The sequence below is a fragment of the Corvus cornix genome, chromosome 1, assembly GCF_000738735.6.
Source record: "Corvus cornix cornix isolate S_Up_H32 chromosome 1, ASM73873v5, whole genome shotgun sequence".
Taxonomy (NCBI): domain Eukaryota; kingdom Metazoa; phylum Chordata; class Aves; order Passeriformes; family Corvidae; genus Corvus; species Corvus cornix.
In genome coordinates this window covers 15,269,592-15,292,975 of record NC_046332.1, presented here as the reverse complement: position 1 = coordinate 15,292,975, position 23,384 = coordinate 15,269,592, and the positions used below count along the sequence as shown (strand labels likewise).

The 23,384-nt window shown below is 40.0% G+C and overlaps 1 protein-coding gene across 1 annotated transcript in view; it reads left to right on the top strand.

Moving 5' to 3' along the window:
• Positions 1–23,384, top strand: part of LOC104686955 (amyloid beta precursor protein) — a 172,991-nt gene that overhangs the window by 9,971 nt on the left and 139,636 nt on the right. The window contains exon 2 of the mRNA XM_039550395.1: positions 16,926–17,126. Within this exon, the coding sequence (XP_039406329.1) occupies positions 16,926–17,126 (201 nt within the window). The remainder of the gene's footprint in view (positions 1–16,925; positions 17,127–23,384) is intronic.

The following is a 23,384-nucleotide window of genomic DNA, read 5'->3' as shown; positions in this document are numbered from 1 at the left end:
ACCTTGAAACAACTTCAGCTGTCCTCATGGTTCTACAACGCAAGTAAAAACAGTGCTAGTGTTAATGGATGATATTCCCTGTTATGATGACAAAGGGAAGAACCACATAATGTACACTGGCTGACTGCAGAGGGCGAGGATGAAAGAGCATGTGGCCCTGTCAGCAAAAGGGAGAACTCTGTTGCCAGCTGGAATGAGTTGAAGAACTCTTAAAAGTACTCAGTTTTCAAAATACTGTGGTTGTGGATGATTTGCGGATATGGAAGTATACCATTAGTAAAGTCCCCATGGTATGTGTGTACATAGTGTGAATGTAATACTAGGAATTGCTTTATTTTGAGTAAATCCTCAGTTTGGGGTCCTGCATTGCAGTGTGGAGTGCCTCACCACTGCAGACTGAGTGTGATGAGGAACGCTTACCTTGGCTAAGCCTAGGCTGGGCACAAGTAAGGGAAGTGCCATGTCTTCTCCTGAGGTTTTCCAGGGCCTCTGGAGCGGGACACTGTGCTGCTGCTGCTGTGCTGTTTTAAGCTGAACCCTCTTGACATCTTGGCAAATGCTGGGAACTGTGACCATGTTCCTGAGCTTGTAGACAGGAAGGGGGGAGCTGGGGGAAGACTGCTTACTTATAGTTCACTGAGAAGTCTGTCTCTTGCTGGAAGGTGGTTGTTGCCAGCTGGAAGGAGAAGGACTGTAAGCTCCAGTGCAGATCTCTGACCTTTTCATCTGTCTTGGGTTAAAAGCACTATTTCTTGGTGTATATGTATATACATATACATAACTTCTGTATGAAGTTAGTGCTTGAGGTGGTCTCAAGGCTCATATGAAGATGGAGTCTTCCCTACTTGGACTTTTCAGCTCTGTGTTGTATTTTCAGGTCATCTTTTTACTATTTTCTTACTTTTGCTGTGCCATGCTCAAGGAATCCTGCCAAAGTTACTGTGGCTGCTGAGTATGGCTGCTGTTGCTTTCAGCAGTAGAACAGGGTTGGAAATGGAAGAATGTGAAGGGAGTCTTCTGAAGGTGGGACTAGAAAGGCAGGTGTAGGTTGCCTTGGATTACCTTAGCTTGTACATGGAATAAGAACAGGGTATTAAGGCAATTCCTGAGGTCAGCTGTAGTTGGTACTATGTTTTCAGTGGTACCGTTTCTTTCAATCTCTCAGCACAACAAGTGAAATGAAGCCTCGTTGTGTAAGACATCTTGAGTTTTAAGGTTTCTTGCCCTGAGGGTGAAAATGAATGTGTGTAACTTTCAGGGACCATATTCTTTCAGAAGAGGAAGAAACATCCATAAAAGAGGCTTTGTGGCAGCTTGGGGCAACTTTCACCAATGTGGGTTGTAAGCACTTTTTAATATGTGCAGATAAATCTGCATGGAGAATTGGAGGAGAAATAAACTGTTGTGTTGCTACTCTGTAGTGTTTGGATTGTGGGCAGTTTGTGTAGAGTTTGTGCTCTACATTTAGTACTCTGGTCGAATTCCCTGTCAGGGGTCAGCATCCCTGCTTATAGTCCTTGGATGTTGTGTCAAGTGAAATAAAATACGTGTTATTTCTGCTTTCACTGCACCCTAGCTAGTCTTAAATAAAAGTTCACAGCCATTGTTTTTCTATTAGTGTATGGAAATAAGGCTTCCTTGCACTCCCTGCACAAGGTGTCATTAGTGTTCAGCGGGATTTCTGTAATAGAGTACCAGGCTCAGTAACCAAATAAAAATTTTTCTTCCTTTCCATTGTTGCAGTGTATGTGACATCTTTCATGGTGTAAATTGTTCTTATTACATCTTGATAAAGCAACAAGCAGGAGGTGGGAAAGCATAGTATTGTTTTCTTTTTTGTGGTGATGGTTTATCAGGATGCTATAGCTGATGAGTGTCAAAAGCAAGATGATGTTTTAATCTTCCAGATTATTAATTTAAAAGACAAATGAAAAAATCCCCAAAAGTAAGCTAGTGTTTGAAGTATTTATGTGTTCTAAACAGCAAAAATACAATGGAGCTTTTTAAGACAAAAAATGCTCACCTTTCAAGTATGTGGTTCCAACATGATTAAAAAACCTGGAAGGTTTCTTACCCTCCTTTGCAGAGGGCTAATGATTTGGGGGTTTTTATGCTTAATGATCTGTGGTGATTTTAGTCTACTTACTGGTAAGGAAACAGCCTTCATCTTTATTATGTCATCTTATTTGGATCAGTTCTTTCGGATCTGGCTATAATAGTTAACAATGGATAGTCTCATTTTTCTTTTACCGTTTGGTGATCTGAAAGTTGCCTCCAAGTTCATCTTAATCTCTTTCATGGCAATCTCTTAAATTCAATTAATATGAATTTGAAATGTAGTCTTTAAGGATGTTGTGTTTGAATGCAGTACTTCTCATGAGCCTTCAAATCAAATGAGTGTGACCATGTCTATTCTGCTATCACTGTTGTCAAGACAGAGAGCAGTTGCTGTTAGTGGGTGGACCTACAAGAGGAGTCTGAGGCCTTAGTGTAGTTGAACAAACCAGAAACTCATATTCTGAATTTTTGGCCTCTGGTTCACCTCTTCAATCAATTGCTTTTTCTATCCTTGTCTGAATGAGAGATGTTTATGTAAGATTCTGGCAGCCACAATTAACAGCATGTCTTCCCATAGAAGAGCAAGAGTTGTCAAGCACAGTTTTTCTTGTGTTTCCATGTTTTGCATAAGTAAACTTGCATGTGGTACCTACTTCTGTGTTATTAGAAAATTACTGTAAGAATACCACACTGGAAGAAAGTTATTGGATTGACAGAATCTAGTTTCCCTGGCTCCCAGACCTAACCAACAGCTGGAGTATTCCATGGCACTCAATAAGATCAGAAATTCAGAACTCATGGTGGGAGTATACCTTCTACATAGGAAAGAGTGAGAACATAAATAGGGTACTCTGCTGTCTATTTGGTTAACATTCCGAATGTTGAAATCAGTAAAGCTTTTGCTAAAAACTGTCTGTGGAAGAATTCAGATGAAGGCTGTGTCTTTAAAGAGAGCAGTTGCTGTAAGATACCAGAGGTAGGGTTTGAAAATTTAAATATATATATTGGAAAAATAAGTGTACTTCTGTAGGGTGGCCTTCATGTATTGAGAAGAGTGGTTTGAACGTTTTTTTCGTCTTGTCCCATACTGCTTCGGCATATTAGTTGCTTTTTTCCTGTTGTTTTCTTGAATCTCATAATGGATTTTGGAAAGTCATAAGCTTAACATAACTATCTTTCTGATTATTGTGTTGTTAGGGATTAATTTTATTTGAGGCTGACTAAATATGTTCATGTCCAATTTTGGGTGTTTTTTCTTAGCTTTTTAAGCTGAAGAGTTGCAGTCTATAGAATAACTGGTTTGTGTGGTCAAGCCTGTAACTCCTTTGGTTTGCTATTTCCAATAAAGTTGAGACTCCTGGCTTATATAAATGGTTTTTGTTTGTCTATCATGGTTGTGCAGAGGGGTATGTATGTAATGTACCTGGTGCATGATCCCCGCCGAAGGGAGAATTGGTGCTGGGGCCCATCATGTATTACTGTTGCCCAGTCTGCTGAACAAAGCTGCTGGGGTTGATTCTGTGAGAGCTTCACTGTGTCTTCATTTGCTTGTTTTTTTCCTTACTCTTGTTTCTTGTTCACAGGTCCTGAAAAAGAAAAGATTCTTGGTTTTAAACATTAGCACAATGGTATGTAGGTCATGTACAGTAGCTTTTAATCAGAAAAAGAACATGCAGCATGCAAACTGTAGAGGTGAAACCTGAAATGTGCCCAGTTGAGAGAATGAAAGAATACTTTTCTTTTATTCTTCCCAAAACTGAGGAATTCTCTACTTTTTTCTGTTAAGCACTTCTGAAGGTCTTTTTCTTTATTACTTAAATATGTATTGTTAATATTATATGTATGCAATAATTATGGTCTTGTCTTTGGTCTGGTCAATGAAATTAAATAAGCTGACTCTGTGTGCTAGAGCCAGAAAGCAGAGAGATGGAGAAATGGCTTCACCTTGTAGACCATGGGAGTGGGGCATAGTGTCAGAGGTTGAAGGCCAGACTTTCTTTTGAATATGCAACATGATTATTATGAAAAAACCTCATGGACATGGAGTAGCTGCTCAAAAACCAGCAGCTGGGTGTACAGTGATATGAAAATAGCTCGTATCTAGTGGGACAGTGAAGTTTTGGTGGGGTGGTTTTTTTTTTTTGGTAACAGGTGATTCAAGTACCCTAAAAACAGATCCAGGGCAGGATCTGTTTCAGCATGGGATGTCTAATAATGCTCTATTAATTCCCTTATCACAGTTCTGTTGTGGAGAGATAAAAATTCATAGATTTTTTTTTAGAGGAAGGATTGAAGAACTAGACCTTCAACTCAAAATGAAGGGAGTCTGTCAGCCATCTGTTTGACTCTGTCAGGTTTTTCTATATGCCTTGAAGGTCATCCAGGTAATGTGTTACATTGTTTAATCCTGCTGTTAACAGATTAATTCCTTGTGGCTTGCTTATAGTGGTGTTTCTGTGTGCTAAAAAATCGTTTGTCTAATTGGTGATGTGTTGGCATCTTGGGTAGCATAAAAATTTCAGGAAGGATCTTCTGGGCGTGTTCTTCCTTGTAAGCAGTCAGCAAGTCCTCATCATGCGAAACACTTGATGGTTGAAGTCAGCAAATGCCAGAAATATCTTGTTAATTCATCTTCACGTTGTTTGTGGAATAAAATTGGGAAATGGTTATTTTTATTAATATAATAATAATTCTAGTAATCCAACTAGTCGGACAGCTTGCAGAGAAGACTGAGTCACAGATTCGCCACTTGAGCAAACAATAGTTCTGCATCAAAAGAAGATGAGGGGGACCTTTGGCATAAATGTGGAGTGCTGTCATAGTGCAAAATAGCTGAAACGCCTTGTGTTAAAACTGGTGAATTACATCAGACTTCTCCCATGGCTCTGTTCAGATGTTTGTGGCTCAGCCCAACGACAGCAGAGGATGATTCCGTTTGTATCTTTGGAGAATGACAAATAATGCAGTCCATGGAAGAGTTGCTTTAGCAGTGTAGATGGTGCCTCTGTATCAAGGGCAGATAAAGAACTGTATGCAAGATAAGTAATAATGAGAATAAAATATCAGTCTCAGATCTTCCTTTGAAATCCAGTTGATGCAGGGTGGAGGTCCCGTTTCACAAGGAAAATTACAGCTCTTCTGGCTGTGGTGAATTTTGCTTAGGTAGAAAAAGCTTTGTTCAGATTGGAACACAGGAAAAATCCTCTGAGCAGGTTGGTTTCAGCTTCCATTTTTTCTTGGAGAAGCTCACAAATGCATCGTATTGTTGTTGCAATGCAGTAATAATTCTGTAGATTTAGAGTAATTAGTTCAGTCATCTAATGTTGTCTTTCTACAATAGGAAAATGATGTAAGCCCACAGGATTTTCCAAATTGAAAAATCTGGTATCTCTTTTTCAAGGAGGTTGGTTTCAGGAGAACTCATGTGCCTTGTATACTTTCTCACTTTGTCTAATTCCTGTATTGTCAAAAATACAGGATGTTAGCACTGTGTAATAAATCAGTAATACAAGAATCATGCTTAGAAATGTAACTCCAATGTTGTGGTTTTTGCACCGTTTTTTTAAGTTGTTATTATTAGTATTTATTTATTTATTTATTTAGAAAGTTTCAAGTCCAATTACTTAAACAGAGGCCTTTGAAATAATATTGTCATCTGTACTGTAAGCAAAGTTTGTTCGTTTGCCCAAAGGGATCTAAAAAGATTAAAAAGAGTGCCAAACAGGTAATTTAAATACTTTATTTCCTTCCTTCCTTTTTTCCTCCTTCAAAATGCATCTGAACATCCTTCTAGAACCTTCTAGAACGATCCTTAGCACACTAAGGCCCATGGAAGACAGGGAGGTGATTCAAGACCAAGTACAAGCCCTGCCCAACCAACCCAGTCGCCTTCTGTGATGGAATGACTACATCAGTGGACAAGGGAAGGGTTATAGATGTCATTTATCTGGACTTCTGTAAAGCCTTTGACTCAGTCCCCCACAACATCCTTCTCTCTAAATAGGAGAGACATGTATTGGATCAGTGGACTGGTAGATAGATAAGAAAGAGATTGCATAATCACAGCCAGAGGGTGGTGGTCAATGGCTGAGAGTCCTGATGGACATTGGTGACATGAGTGGTGTCCCTTAGGGGTCTGTATTGGGAGGGGTGATATTTAACACCTTCATTAATGACCTAGACAGAGGGATTGAGTGCACCCTCAGCAAATTGTTGATATCACCAAGCTGAGTGGTGCTATTGCCTGAAGGGTGGGATGTCATCCAGAGGGACCTGGATGAGCTTGAGAAGTGACCCATGGGAATCTCATAAGGTTTAACAAACCGAGTCGAAGGTGCTGCATCTGCTGCAGGGCAACCCCTCGTATCAATCCAAGCTGGGGATGAACAGATCCAGAGCAGCCCTACAAGAAGGACTTGGGGGTGCTGGTGGGTGAGAGGCTGGACATGCCCCGGCCATGTGCGCTGGGAGTCCAGAAACCCGCCATGTGCTGGGCTGCATCCAAAGCCCCATGGGCAGCAGGGCAGGGAGGGGATTCTGCCCCTCTTCGCAGCTCTGCTGAGACCCCACCTGCAGTGCTGCATCCAGCTCTGGGGTCCCAGCACAGGAAGGACACGGACCTGTTGGAGCCAGTCCAGAGGAGGGGCACAAAAGTGATCACAGGCATGGGACATGTCTCCTATGAAAATAGTCTGAGATAATTGGGATTATTCAACCTGGAGAAGAGAAGGCTTCAGGCTGAACTTATTGTGCCTTTCTGTACCTGAAGGGAGCCTAAAGAAAAGATTGAGAGAGACTATTTACAAGGGCCTGGAGTGACAGAACAGGGGGGAATGGCTTCAAACTGACAAACAGTAGGTTTGGATTGGATATTAGGAAGAAATTCTTCCCTATTCAGGTGGTGAGGCACTGGCACAGGTTGCCCAGAGAAGCTGTGGCTGCCCCATCCCTGGAATTGTCCAAGGCCAGGTTGGATGGTGCTCTAAGTAACCTGGTCTAGTGGAAGGGTGTCCCTGTTCATGGCAGGGGGCTGGAATGAAATGATCTTTAAAGGTCCTTTTCAACACAAACCTTTCTAAGTTAGATATGACTCTGTGAGAGGCTGAGTAACAACAATTTTTTTGGGATCGAGGCAAAATATAAGCATCCCTGAAAGGGATTGCTATCCTATTACAAACTATCCTTTTGCAGCCTAGTTTTAGCAGGAAAAGTTGAAAAACAAATCACATAAAAAAGGAATGAGGATACTATACAGAAGGATTCTTCCATGAGATGCTTAAGCATGATAGTGGAAATGTGATGAATGAGATGTGAAGCTATCTTACAGTCCTCAACTACGTCGAATTAAAAATAAGTCAATAAATTGCTGAGCATTGATTGACATTTGAGGGATCAAGTTCATTTGAGAAGCTGACATTGCTCAAATGTTAACGTCTTTATCAAGTGCATTGAACTAGGATTGTTAGTAATTTTTTGACTGAACAGATAGAATTTAAATTTATTTCATATTACTGAGTTTAGTTCTGCATATAGTAATTTTTTTTTTCACATCCTTTCCAGGTACACATGCAATGAAATAGGCTTAAAATATAATTTACACCACTCAAAAAAAAGGTGCTTTAATATAAACGCAAACTAGAAGTCAGGGCTTTTTTAATACTTACTCTCACCTTGTAGTTTCACTTTTGCAGCAGTGAGTTTCATGGGTATGATAGGACCCCCAAAGTTATTACTGAGCTTGGTTCTGTGGTCTGTTGCATTGCTGTGAAATGCACTCTTATTTTTCTTCTACTTCATATATTTGTTTAAGATAAGTGGTAGTGGCTTTGAGTGTTGGAATAGAAAATACAATCCTAGAATTAGATGGTTTACAGTGATTTATTTCAGTGCAAAACCTTGATTTGCCCTGTAAAACAGAGTCTTGTGTTTATTTTGGGGTAGTGACAGCCTTGAAGGTGATGAAATTTAAATGCAGTATCATTAACATTTCTGCACATGTAGATGTACCAAAAGAAATCATAACACTTGTCATATTTTCTGGTATCATTAAACACTTCTTTTGTCAAACTTGCACACTTGCTGAATTTAATCTTTTTTTTCCTCCTATTTTTCCAAATGAATAAAAGATCATTAATTCTGACAGGATTTGTCTTGTTTACCCTGCTTCTGTTAGTCAACACATATTGACACATAAATGACCAAAGACTGTTTCAAAATCTAAATTAATAGCTTGGGAGCAGGATTAGCTTTTTTTTTTACTTTTGTCTCCTTAATGCACTTTTTATTCAGCTTGTAAAATCTTGATGTTATTCCACCTCCTCTGCCTTTCCATCCCCTATGTTAATGGTTAGTTGGTGCTGCACTAGATTTAATGCTTCCTGAAAGTCATTCCAGTCTTGGATAATTTTGGTCAATCTGCTTGTTATAATTTTTCTTCCTGCCAAAATGGCAGTTTATATAAAAAATGGTGACTAAACTGTGTGGAGGTACCTGCAGGCTGGGGATAAGTGTTGGCTGTGAGGGTTTTCAGTTACTGTTCTATCAATGGCTAACTTAAAGCTCTGTAAATTTGGCTACGGCCTCTTTAAGGTAATTCCAGGGAAGACCTGGTTGGGTGAAGGTTGTCCCTGCTCCTTCCATTATCCTCCTGCCCTTGGTAGTGCCCAACTGCTAGCACTCCTGGTCTGGTTGTGACCATGGTGACGTAGAGGCTAGAATGGAATACGGTATTTCAGTTGGAAGGGAGCTACAGTGGTCATCTAGTCCAGCTGCCTGACCAAGTTACAGCCTGTTACTAAGGGCATTGCCCAGTTGCTACTGACAGTCTTGGGGCATTGCCAGCCTTTCCAGGAAGCCTATTCCAGTGTTTGACTATCTTCTTGGTAAAAAAATACTTCCTAATGTCCAGTCTGAACCTGGCACAGGGTTGAACCATTCCCATGCATCCCATCACTAGATCCCACATAGAAGACCTCAGCACTTCCCTCTCCACTTCCCTCCTCAGGAAGCTGTAGGGAGTAATGAGGTTACCCCTCATCCTCCTTTCTTCCAAGCTAGATAAGCCTGGAGTCCTCAGATTTTCCTTATGGGATGTCGTTCCTTTCAGCCCTTTCAGCAGCTTTGTAGCTCTCCTCTGGATGCATTCAAGCACCTTCACATCATCTTAAATTAAGATGCTCAACTTGGAGGTTGTGGGAGTGTGGCTTTTAGGGTTTTTGGTTTTTTTTGGAAGCAGACTTGTTGCTGGTAGGGTTGGTGGTAGCTAAGAAGCTCTTGACACTGCACTTATAGATGAATGTGTTTTTGTTATGTTCATGTAGCTGATGCAAAGATCTGCCTTCTCTGACATGATGGGGTACTCCCTGTGATAATTCCTCACATTTATAATGACATTCAAAGATGCTGATTTTTGTAGCTAAATTTTAGTTTTTAGTCACTCTCACAGGAGCATGGAAATGTGTGCAGGATGACACTGGACAGGTTCAGCACAGGAGCTAGGCTTCTGCTGCTCTTGTGGTTGTCCTCCTTGCTTCCTAGTGATTCCAGGGACCCCAGGGAGGGAAATCCACTTGCTCTTGACACATGCACATGCAGGTCAGCTGTTTACATAGACACTTCTGCTCAGGTCTTGTGAATATCTCTTGTATGCACTTGGTTGCTGGTTCACTCAGGTCTTCGGGGGGGGAGCACTCAACCTCCCTGTTGCTCTACAAGATATCCTTGTGAACTCGGTGCTTAGTCCTGGCATATTTTTGGTTTGGTTTTGACAAACACTTGGGGCTGGGTTGGGGTGTCATTCTACAAGTACGTGGAACGTGACCTGAGGGAAGCACTAAAACTAAGATGTATGGAATAAATACAGCCTATATCTCAGGACCTTGTGAAGGGTGTGGGTGAGGAGAATGATTGGCTGCCAGAAGATAGTTTTGAGAATACTATATTTTCCTCTGCAGGCTCGAAGGCAGAGTTGCTTTTATGTTATTTGTGGAGCAGTTGATCCTTGAGCTGCTGTGGAGATGTGTGTATTGTGCTGTTGTGATGCATTTTGGCATCATTGTTTATGAAGCGGGTCAGGAGGACAGTGTGCAGATAGTTGCACTTGGGTTAAATAGGTTATAGTCAGGGCAAATAAACTTCTCTGGTTTTCCAGAAGCTTTTTGATGGAGTGTGTTTCTCAACCAAATTTTGTATGATGGCTTTTTGTAAATCAGATCTGGATCTTCACAGGGTTTTCTGCAGGTTAGGAAGGTGGTTCTTTCTGTGACTGTTTGCGATAAACGTTTGTCTTCCAGGAGGAGCAACTGTACTGAGCAGTTTTAGTGAGTAATCAGTAAAGTGTTTTTCTGACCTCTTTCTATAGGCTGTTGACAGCAGTAATTGCTGCTGCTGTTTCTATGTGAACATTATACAATGAAACACTGTTTCTAAATTATTCGTGTTGATTTTGACAACCTTACTCTTTTTCATCTCTACGGAAAAGTGAGGAGATGGAAACTTTTCCTTGGTTTTGACAAACAACCATCCTGAAGTTGTGAGGCGACAATAATTTGATATTACCCCCTTTTCTAATTTGGGTGCCTTATTTTTTAATTCTTTTTTTTTGTCCTGATTGCGTTTTTAAGAAAGGAGGAGATTTTTTCATTGTGTGTCTACATGTGCAGGTTTTTAAAAACAAATAGTCTTTAAAGCATTTGTGTTCTGTGAAGATCCTAACAAAGCTAGGAGGAGAAATATTTTATATTAGTATCTATAATATCTAGAGCAGAGTGTAATAGTTTACAGTCTGCCAAAGTTGATGGCTAACTCATGCAAGAAGTCATGGATTTGTGTCCGGTGACATAAACCTGTATTTGCATGGCATTTGCCCAATTTGAACTGTAGACTTCTAGAACTGGGTAACAGTCTTCACTTGTAGGGTTCAGCAGACCAGACAGTCCAGTGGAACAAACCTGGTCTTTCCAACTGGGAATAACAAGTCTCTGTATCGTGTTTTGCTCACTGAATGTGTAAGGCAAGCAGAGAGTCCTTTCATACTCATTCTATTTTTACCTCTGTTATTTATAGGAAGAACAGTTATGAGTGGCCCCACTTCAAAGATAGAATTTCTTTTATTTTGTTAATAGTCATAGAGGAAATAAACTGCTATGTATGCAAATTGGTGCTGCTTTAGTTAATGTGAAACCTCAGATTTCAACCCAAATATGGTATAAAAGTTTGGAGGAAGCACAGCCATGGGTTGGAAGGGTGATGTGTTATGATTGGATATACTTAATTGTTCACATTATTTGAACCCCTGTTTTACTATTTTTGTCAACAGAAGTTGTTAAAGCTGTAGTTGCTGACTTCTTGGTTGGAGGTTTGAACTGGTATTAGCATTAAAAATGAAAATCAGCAAGGGATTATTTTAGTCATCTCCTAAACTAAGGAGGACATTTGCTGTTCTTGAACAAGTTGTAGATATGGAGATTGTTATTGAATATCCTTTTCTTGAAAGTAATTACAAATTAAGTAATTATTGCAAATTAGGTACACTTTGAATGTTTATAAAAGTGGCTTCAGGTTAGTGTTTGCAGAATAAAGCAATATCAATCACAGAAGCTGTCTTAGGACTTCTGCGAAATGGTTTTTGATGTTTCAGTGGTTAATAGCAGCACATAGACAGTCTGATGCTTATTTCCCTATTATATTGTAGTTCTTAATTATAAGTTAATAGCAGAGCTATTGTAAGTGGTGTTACTTTGGTCCCTTGATGGAAAACCTCTTGAGAGTAAAACCTTGCAGACTGTGTTTTCTGAATATAACCTGAATTGTGAAAAAAGCCAACACTTGTTGGTTAAATAGGGATTATGAAGCGCTATTAGCAAATACACTAATTGTATCTGTAAAAAGCAGTGACAGAGAGAATGGAGGAGGGGAGAGGGCTATGCTTTCTGTCTTAAATAATAATGGTGTTTGAAACGAAAAGGCCTTTTGATATTATGATGGAATGCCAGTGAGCTAAAAAACTCCACATACTTTTTTCTTAATGTAAGGTATTCCTTATTATAGTTTTGTTATTGGATAAACTTCTTTAAGTTCTCTGTACTCTGCTATCAAAATCATTTTTGCGTGTCTCAGGAATGGTATAAATGGCATCCAGCATGTCATGTGGATGTGCATCTCTCCTCAAACAGATGTGCTAAATTGCGAGGCCTGAAAGACAGGAAAGCAGAGGCATCTCTACTGCTTCCTAGCATGGAAAGGAAACAGATTCCCTACATATTAGTATTTTAATGCTTGCATGATTTCTTTTTCTTTTTCCTTTTCCTGTGTTATATGTAACTCAGCATTTTGAAATAAATACTTGTAATGACTATTTTCCCTCTAAAAACAAACAGAAAAATGCTATGAAACACCTATTTTTAAAGACAGGCTCCAGTCATTAAATTATGCCATTCAGGTGGCCTTGCTAAGACTGACCTTGTTTTGTACCTCCTCTTTCCATATCCAAAGCAGTTATATACCCAGTGGGCTTTATCTTACAGAGTTGTCTTCTGATTTCAGTCTTTAGTGTTGGTTGGATTTTCTTTTCTTTTCTTTTCTTTTCTTTTCTTTTCTTTTCTTTTCTTTTCTTTTCTTTTCTTTTCTTTTCTTTTCTTTTCTTTTCTTTTCTTTTCTTTTCTTTTCTTTTCTTTTCTTTTCTTTAATATCCCCACCTATGAGAGTATGCAAAATACTGAAAGCCTACTTGAAAGGTATTTTGAATTTGCTTTCTTTAAAACAATATTTTAAGCACATCATCATTTATCTGCTCATAAGAAGGAAATGTAGCAAAGGAAGATGCACTCAGATGGAAATGAAATGAGTCTTGAAACTGGAAGATAGGCCTCTGATATGCTGGAATTCTTTATGGGAGTTCCTGCTGTCAGCATTGAGCTTTACCACAGCCATGGAACCTTTCTTTAAGAACTTGTACCCTTACACTTCTAAAAATCAGTAATTTTGTTTTCTATATGAAAAAGATGTCAGGCTAGTGCTTGAATGTCTTGTGACATAGTAGACTAATGTAGAGATCTAAATAGTGTACCGTCAGTTGAGTTAATTTTTTCAGAGTCCTGTAGATGCCATTTTTCAAATTTATGTAGTTCCCATTACAGAAATCATATTACAGATGTCTTGTGTAAGTGATGAGTAGTGTTCTTACTTGGTCTCTGAAAACTGGATATACTGAGAAAACCTGAGCATAACATTTGAAGTTACCTTGAGACGCTGTGCTAATTGGTCTTTTATTTAATGATTTGCCAAGAGGCAGGAAAAAAAGCCATGCTGCTACTTCAAAGTTGTTTGCAAAGGAGACAAAATAATACGTGATTACAGTTCCAGTAATATGCTTGGAGTTTTTGCTTTTGCAGAATATTAATAAAGTAAATAGTTGCTGTTAATGTAATTTGCGTCCTGTGAGTTATTCTTTGGGAGACTAATCTTACTGAGAGCTCTAGGATTAGTCAAGGAGAGATTTACCACTGCAGGTGTTGGTGTAATAAACTGGACTGTAGCTTTATGTTATTCAGCATTACTTCTATAGAAGCTGCTTATCAGTGTAGATCGGTGCTCTAGATTATTTAATTGCATTGTAATGCAGATATTTTTTTCTTTTGAGGGTATGAATGTAAATGAATTAAACCATTGGTTATGAAGAAAACTTGAGTGATGCATAAAATTCGTCACCAGCTCACATATTTAAGCTGGATATACCTTTGACGTGACCAGCTATTAATTCATTCACAAGTTTAAAATGTTACGGTAGTATGGGTGGGACAAATCACTGTGTTGGTTTTACTAATGTTTTAGTCTCCTGCATTTTTTTTTGAGGTTTTATTATTTGTTAGTGTATGGTTTTTTACAGAAAGTGCTACATTTCCCCACCTTTCCCCCAAAATACTGGTGTTCAGTCTCCTTTGTGATCAAACTGCTGTTCGATGTTTCTTAAAATAAGTAATATTTCATGAGATTTTATGTTATCAGGAACTTGCACCATATAGAGACCCCTTGAAATTAGTTATCTCAGCTAAATTTTATCTTTTATTTTTGGCTTTTATTTTGCTTTAAATTGGAGCGTTAGGTTTACAGTTGGACTCAATCTTAAAGTCTCATTCAACCCAAATCAATCTTTGATCCTATGATCTAAGTACTTTAGCTAGGTTTACAATGTCTGTTAGTTGCTCTAGTATTTCTTTATAATTAGAAACATTTAGCTGTCCTAATCAATCAGATGAAGTGCTATGCTGAGCAGGTCATCAGGCCCTGACATCTCAAAATATAGAAGGCTAAATGTGATCATCTGGTAATTTAATTAAGCTGGGAGATGTCATGGCTTTTCTGAAGGGAATGAGATTTTAAGTAGACAGGCATAGGTTGTGTTTTTAGAGTTCAATTGATAGCACTTTAAATTTTATCTGTCTTTCTAGCTAGGACAAAAAAAATACGCAAAAGCTCCCAGTTACAAAACCACAGGGCAAGTTCTTGATAAATTTAGAACTATGATATTGAGTGAAAAAAATTTTAAATCTGCCTCAATGTGACTACTGTGTGCTTTATTAATTTAATAAAGATCTGAGTTGGAGTAGCGGACTGGGAATATAGAGTTCTCATCCATACATCACCTGTGGAATGACTTACATCTATTTTTATTGAAATTTTGATAGGGTTATGTTGCATGTATAAAGAAAAATAAAATAGTTAACTTGGAGGATATTTTGCAGATTGTTATAGATGTGTTACATTTGAGTTGCTCTCCAAAGTTTCTGAAGGTATTAGAAGGAGTAAGCATGTGATAGTTTTGCTGATCGAGGCAAGCCAAGACAAGGTGACATCCCCGTTACTGGAAAATTCTCTAATTTTCCAGTGAAACAACAGTGATAGTAGACTTTTAAATGGTACAGAATGTACTTGTTTCACAGGAGAAGAGAAATTGAGATAGTAAAGGGAAATCTCTGCCAGTTGAGGTGTTCCTGTCTTTTTATAGATTTTTTATTTTTTTGAGCTGAATTGCAGTGGCAAGTTAACATCTTATGAAAACAGGAAAAGAAATGTTCTCTCCTTTCTCTTTAAAAAAAAAACAAACAAAACCTTGGTTTAATTTTGGCATTTTCACTTTCAATGCTAATCTAATGGATAGTTAGATGTTCACTCCTGCAGTGTTTCTTAGTGTGGAGTTTGGGGTTTTTTTTAGTACTGTGAGCATATAAAATTCTTTAAGTCTTTTTTGTGTCTGTTTAAACAAAGAGTGAAACTAATATCCCGGGTTTGCATACCTCCCATAATACCATAATTCTGTTTCTTCAGTTTTTTTGTGAATTTTTAAAATGTTTTTTATTTTCCTCTTGAGAAGTTTTCTAGCTAAGAGATTAAAAGTTGAAAATAGATATTTAAACTGAAATGAATACTCTGCTGTACCTTGAATATGATGGACTGGCCTTTGGAGTGTGAGGGGCAGTGGAGAGCTGTAGGCTTGTCTCTTGAGGTACCTAACCCAGAGAAGAGGTTTCTCTTTGTGTCATGTTCCTCAGATGTAAAACAGAAGTGAGTCCTTTCAGCTTATACCTTCAGGGGTTGGCTCTTGATTTGCTTTCAGTGCTGTGGTCCCATGGGAGAGATTTAAACCCATGCTGAGGGTGCCTCTGATGTCTGGCTCTATGCCCCAGCACTGCTTGGTTTGAGTGTCAAGGACAGTATGTCTGTGGTTCAAGAGGAGCCCCTGTCTTGAGCCTGGTATTCTAATGCTTGTTGGGGAGATGGTATTCTATAATTCTCAGTTGTGAGCTGTGGTTACACTCACAGCACTTTTACCGGCTAGGCTTGTAGTTCAATGCCTTAGAAAGCCTCGAGCAGTCTAGAGAGGTAGCATGGATGATCTAGCATTTCTGTAGCTCTAAAAAGCGGCAAATGGTAGCTGCAAAGCTAATACCACTAGTAGAAGCAAAGAGGTAGAAATATAGCCCTTGGCTTATGCTTCAGTCTTGCAATCAGATGCTTTCAATAGAACCACAGACACGAGTTATTCGCAGAAGGGAGCTGAGCCAAAGAGGGCGGGCCCACTCTGAGCTCTCTTTTATTCAGGGGAAGGGAAAGGAGAGAGCTATGGGCAGACCTGGGGTAACTGGCCAATCAGACACTGCTCCAGAGTCTGAGTTACTTTTGGTTTTGCCTGCTCATTAGAACAAAGTGGTTCAGAGCACAGGGCAGGGGCAAGTCCTGACTTGTCTGACTAGTATCGAGGAGGGGGAAAGATGACCTCGGAGCAGGCAGCAACAGTGAGCTAGACCTTTAGCAGACCTATTTTGATATCTCCCCAGCCCCTCTGCATTTTGAGGTTCAATCCAAGAAAAGCTTAGGTGGAAGCTGCTTTTAACCCACCATCTTCAGAAGATATGATAAAATAGAGCCTGTGTGGTCAACAAGGAGATGAACTACTGAGGGGCTTGAAAAAAGATACACTGTGAGCTTTTTTAGGAAACTCTTGCTAAAAACTTGTTACTTTTTTGTTGTTAATAAACCCCTCCTCCCACAGTATAACAGCTATATTGGGAAATTAAACTTCTATAATTGTGCTCCAGCTGTGCTTGTTGTTTTGTATTTACCCCAAGTTGGTAAGAAGACAGTTTTGGGCCACAGAACAGTTTGCTTACAGCTTTAAAATTATACTATTGTAATCTGAACTTCTGTGAAGACCCCAATTTGCATTTCTCACATCTTCCTGAGTAAAAAATTTGGTCTTTGCTGCAATGGGTGGATGAGTCTGGAGTTTGTTTCAGGCTTGGTTGACCTGTTGCTGCTTTGGCTGGACTGAAATGTCAGATGTGAGCTTAAAACTTTTCTTCTCCTTCCAGGTGCCTGCTGATGGAAATGCAGGGCTGCTGGCGGAGCCTCAGATTGCCATGTTCTGTGGCAAACTCAACATGCACATGAACGTGCAGAATGGAAAGTGGGAATCAGACCCCTCTGGCACCAAGACCTGCATTGGGACAAAAGAAGGAATTCTTCAGTACTGCCAGGAAGTAAGTGCTGTCTCACAAATAACTGTAGTGGTTGTTCGTTCGAAAGCCTAAGTGCAGGCATGTGCTGGAGAGTTCAGTCTGTAGGGATCTTCCGTTTTATTTTTTGACCTCTTCTGCTCCATTGCCTTCTTGTCCTTTCTGAAGAGGTTCTCTCCAGCGCTTGCTAAAACAGTTTCAGGAATTGGTTGCTGAGGGAGTCACTGGGACTGTTGGAAAATTTTGTCTCTCTCTCCTCTACCCTTGGGGGATAATTTTTGTATAGTATGTGTGCAGTGGACTTCTTTCTTATAAAGTGTTCTGAATAAAGCTGAGGTGGCAGTTTATTACTAAAAATGCCCTTGGTCTTTTTGGACTAATTTGGAACAATAAGCTGAAACATGACTTTTGTTGTTCTACCAAGACACTGAAATGCACTTGTGCAGTCCAGAGTTATTGGCCTCTGCTGCACACAGAACCATTCAGAATTTCTTAATAGAAAACCTTCCTCTACAGATGACATCACAATGACTGATTTCATATTTGAGAGCAGAAACTTTTTACCCACTTGCTTATATCCTAAGAACAGATTGTGGATCTAATTTTGTTTTGTCTCCATGATGTGATAGTACGATAACCTCATACCAGTGTGTAACAATTTGAAAAGAAAATGTGTTATTTCATGTAGTGAAACAAGAGGGCATGGTTCGAGTTGCCTTAGTCCTTACATTTGCTATGCCATCTCTTTTTTTTTTTTTTTTTCTTTTTTTGAGGGCTATTGCATATTGCCATAGCAGTAGCTGCTTTGTTTCCTAAATGTCAAACCAGTTCCTGTGAAAATATATCTTTAGAAAGCAAGAGAATTTATTTTTCAGGTCTTTGCTCTCTTAGCATCTTCATTCCTGTCATTTCACCCATTGATTGTTCTTTCTGGTTTTTGTAGTGTTTTGTTCAGTTTTTATTGCATTTGGGCAAAATATTCATTTTAAGGATGATTTTGTAATGGCAATTGAAATTGATTCTTCATCAGTAGCTGTGACTCTTTACTAAGAAAATTGCTTTGTGAAACTCATATTTTTGTTTGTCACTAACAAAAATACCTAACCTATCCTACTAGTACAGTTTCAAAGATTTCTTCTGGTTTTCTGTTGTCTTTGATTGATCTAAATAAAGTTGGCTTATGCATAATGAAATTATTGAGGGTGAGGAAAGGAATAATTAAAAAAGGAAGAGCATCGATGACTAAAGGTAATAAGGCTGTATGAATTTACAGAAATAAATATGTGAATTATGGAAGTAAGATTAGAAAGTTTGGGGGCTCAGTAGGTTGGAGGTTCAACCACAAATGCTGCAGGCAGGGAAGGATTGTGGAACAAGGTCTCAGAGCTGTAACTGTCAACCGACTTTCAGGTGATTTTGAAATTTGGGGTGGCATTTAATAAAAAAAGCCCTCTCAAAATAAGAGAAGAGGTAAGCAAAAGCAGTCAGAAGGTAATAGACAGATTGTTAAATTGATGCCTTTTCTTGGTCTTAAAATCAAGAGTCATACATGGTTAGAAGGGGAAAAGGTATTTTACCTTGGTATTTATTTTAAGGATCCTTAGGTGCACACGTCCAGGTCATATGCATCGAAATGCACCCCGCAAAATGCGCGCCGCAGAAGATCTGGTATAACATTATAGGTTTTACTAATTAGCATATCAAAGATTCCCCAGTGAGAGGCTCAAGTGAGTCCCCCTCCCCAAGGAGCCTTCCCCTGGATGGTTCTATCTTCATTTACAGAATGTGTTCTGAAGAGGACTTTGGGGACTGGGGCACACTGACCACTAGCTAGGAAGCTTCTAAAATGTTTAGTCTCTTAGCTTGACAAACAAGTCCAAGAATGTAGGCAAAAAGCACTAAGAATACTGTAGTTGTAAAAAGATATATAAGGGGTATAAAAGAAAAGGCAAAAAATGACAAAGAGACTAATAAGAAAAATTTTGACTCTCTAAGGTAAAAAATTGTTTGCCATGTATGGACACCAAGAGAGCTTAACTGGGCAAGGGTGCAAGCAACTTGGTCTGGCATAGATGTGAGTCCTGGCTGGAGCTGAGGAAGGTCTAAGGAACCATGATAGGTCTCTTTTAATGTGAATTTTTTTTCAAATCTGAAATTTTCTCGTAACTGAAACAGAGGAGAGACCTTGCATTACTTGGGTTTTTAAGGGTAAATACTTAAACTGCAGTGTGTTAAGCCCTATTTTGTGTGCTTGACTGTTTAGTAGCTTAGTGAAGATTAGATGATAATCATAATTTTGGAGTGTCTCCAGCTCCAGTTAAAAGTATGGCTTATGGGGTTCTGCCCTGTTGTGGGGCAAAGTGCTGGCAGGTCTACTCCCTAAAAATGGGTGAGCATTTATAGATTTTAGTTAATCTCTGTTAATTATGTGAGCAGTATGCTTTCACCAACTTGAAGTGAGCAATTCTGCTGTGGTCTGTTGAAACATGGGAATCTCGCAAACCGTCCCCATCTTTTCTTGCTGTGCTCACCACTATGCTTTCGGTTTGTTTGCTGGAAACTGCGAATGTCCTGCTGTCCTGCCATGTCCTTCCCACACATCTCCTTGAGATGCACAGTGCAGCTGCTCTAGGCTGCTGATGGAGAAGGGACAAGGTGGTCTGGGGCATAAGAGCATGAGGCAGCAATGGGGTCTCTGCCAGTAGGTGTTTTGGGGTGGGTGGAATCATGTGAGCCCCAGGTTTTTGAATGCTGGTAATAAATTCAGAAATTGATAGCAAGTATTAGGAAGTTCAGATCTGCTGACAGTAATTTGAAACAAAAAGCCACATGGAAGTTGATCCTGATGATCGGAAAAAAACTCCACTACTAAAGAAGTAGTAAAGTAGGTATGTTTAATTCCAGCGCTGGGACGCACGGGGGATTGCTCCTCCAAAACCATGCGTGCCGACAGCTGCATTCAGCTTGGTATTTATCGGGTTATGTCATAGCTTAGCAAGCATAGTCCCGGAAGGGACGTCCTTGCTAAGGGGTGCTTACAGTTTCCTCTGGGAACTGATAGAACCTATCAGCTGGCCGGTTTGAATATGGACAATTCTCTAAGCCACTTAAAGTTGTGATCACCTCTGTGATCCACATTTAAGAATAGGCAAACTCCCCCTCCAAGCTCTCTCTCGTTTCCGGTGCTGGGACAGGTGGCTGCAGGCCCCGTGTAGGGGCCAGCGGGCCCGGCCAGGCCCTGCTTGGGCCAGGCTGGGCCGGGCCACAGCCATCCTGAAGCCATGGACCTGTTCCAGCTGTGGAACCCCCCCCCACTGCCTTGCCGTGGGCAGCCGGAGCGGCTCGGCTCTCCCCCCTCTCCACTGCGATAAGAAAAATTCAACATTCCAGCTGCAAAGCTGCAAGGCCGAGGTGAGATTAACCCTTTTTATTGCTGTGAAGAGCTGAAAACCTGAGGGAAGAGAGAGAGGAGATGCTTAAAGCTGAAATTCTGTTGTGAAGCTATGATATATCAGAGTATCCTGTTGTAATTTCATGAAGATATGGGGGGTGGAGTGTTCAACTCGTGAGCAAAAGCACCTGCGCTGAGGTAGGCAGATGGTGACGCAGCTGTAATTTCATGAGAAGTTTGGACAGGGAGAGATGAACCAGAGGAGGACTTTTGCTCCGAACGGGAAAGGAGAAAACCTCAGTCCCTAGAGATGCTCCCAGAGATAGTCCTAAAGATGAAGATGAGGAAGACCCTTTGCTCCCAGGGAAGGAGAAGGGCCTCTGTTTTTGTTTCTGAACGGCTCAACCTTAAAATTGTACCCCAAAAATCTTCAAGAGTGGACCCTCGAAAGCAGTTGTGGGAAAAGCTGCAAGTCGGGGGAAAGGACTCACATGTGAGCAGAGAGACTCCTCTTCCTGAATGGACTGAACAATATTTGGAAGTGGGCGGCTGTCTCGTTGTGATAATGTTTTCATAGCATGAGCAAGAAGAGACTTCTCTTTCTAAATGGACTGAACAAGGTTATTATGGAAGTGGTAAACAGACTGAACATCTTAAGGGTTGTCTTTTCACATTGTCAGTGGGAGAAGGGAGGAAGGTGGGGGGAGGAGGAGCGCTCTGAAGGTGGTATAATTTTTTTTTCTTCTTTTAGGTCTGTTAATAAACTTCTTTATATTCTTTCAAGTTTGGTGCCTGCTTTGCATTTCTCCTAATTCTTATCTCACAGCAGATAAACAGTAATGAGTATTTTGGACCAAACCACTACACTAAATTGGTGTTTCCGCCCGGTTGCAAACCGAACCCGCGACAGCAACTTATTAGAGGTGAGGTGGTCTCACCTAGAATGCATCATGATATATTAGATCAGACTCCATGTGAGTGCACTTGCACTAATTGTGGATATGGCAGAAGTACATCAGACTAGTGGAACTATAAAAACTAATTTTTATTATTTATTTTATTGTCACTACAAGCAAAACTCTGAATTAAGAAAAGGGCACTCTTAGGCTTAGGACTCTCTATTCTTATGTAGATTTGGTCAGTGTCCTGGAGATCTTAAAACCTAATTTAAGCTAAAAGGCAATGTCATCACGAGAGCAAATGAATATAAATTGGCTCTGAATAAATTTAATCTGCAAATTATAAGGAAGTATATGCAAGCATAAGGAGCTCCAACAGTCTTCTGGTAAAGGAGTAAGAAGTCTAATCATGTGGAAGGAAGTTCATAAATTCATGGACAGGACTATATGCAGTTCCTTGCAGGAGTGAGAAACTGAACTTGGATTTTTAAGGTGTCTTCCCTGAGTTGCAGTTTTGAAAGAAAAATCATTGCAAGTTGTATGGTTTCTATCTTAGGTAGCAAGGTAGGCTTTGGAGGCAAAAATTTTAAAGATGTTTAAGCACTTCATTCCCATTAGCCCTTAGCTCTTATTTTTTATTTTAAAATCCCCTCATATGCTATTTTTTGTCAGATTTCCTTGTAATTGAGGCTTATGTAGTTGTGTCTGACACATTGTTGTGTTTGTTATCTTTCTCATATGCTGACATACATCTTTTGACCCTGACTAGAATAAACCTTAGATACTGATGCTCCCAAGGGCTTACTGGGGGATAGGTGGCCACATAATTACTTCCTCTAGAGGGGAAATGGTGACAGTGGCCATAATATATAATTTCTCTGTCAAACAGCCCTCTGCTTGTTGTGTACTATGTCTGTCTTGGAATACTTCTTCTTAATAATGTTTTTTTACAGAACTAAGGAGTCCAGAGAGCTTTTTTTTCTCCCCTTCTAGTACTTCTTCAGTGTTAAAAGGTATTTTTTTTTAAAGTTGCCTCTTGCCTGTCAGCTCTGTGTGTGCCTCAGCTGTTCTTAGTGTGGTAGCTGTTAGTGGACATGGCCGGAAGCTGGGCATTGCCAGTGCCCATTTGTCGCAGGTTGGGTTTGTAGCCGGGCGGAAACACCAATTTAGTGTAGTGGTTTGGCCCAAAATACTCATTACTGTTTATCTTCTGTGAGATAAGAATTAGGAGAAATGCGAAGCAGGCACCAAACTTGAAAGAATATAAAGAAGTTTATTAACAGACCTAAAAGAAGGGAAAAAAAAATTATACCACCTTCAGAACTCTCCTCCTCCCCCCACCTTCCTCCCTTCTCCCACTGACAATGTTCAAAGACAACCCTTAAGATGTTCAGTCTGTTTACCACTTCCATAATAACCTTGTTCAGTCCATTTAGAAAGAGAAGTCTCTTCTTGCTCATGCTATGAAAACATTATCACAACGAGACAGCCGTCCACTTCCAAATAACTTTGTTCAGTCCATTCAGGAAGAGGAGTCTCTCTGCCTGCGTGTGAGTCCTTTCCCCCGACTTGCAGCTTTTCCCACAACTGCTTTCGAGGGTCCACTCTTGAAGTTTTTTGGGGTACAATTTTAAGGTTGAGCCGTTCAGAAACAAAAACAGAGGCCCTTCTCCTTCCCTGGGAGCAAAGGGTCTTCCTCATCTTCATCATTAGAACTATCTCTGGGAGCATTTCTAGGAATTGAGGTTTCTCCTTTCCCGTTTGGAGCAAAAGTCCTCCTCTGGTTCATCTCTCCCTGTCCAAACTTCTCATGAAATTACAGCTGCGTCAGCATCTGCCTATCTCAGCGCAGGTGCTTTTGCTTACGAGTTGAACACTCCACCCCCCATATCTTCATGAAGTTACAACGGGATACTCTGATATATCATAGCTTCACAACAGAATTTCAGCTTTAAGCATCTCCTCTCTCTCTTCCCTCAGGTTTTCAGCTCTTCACAGCAATAAAAAGGGTTAATCTCACCTCGG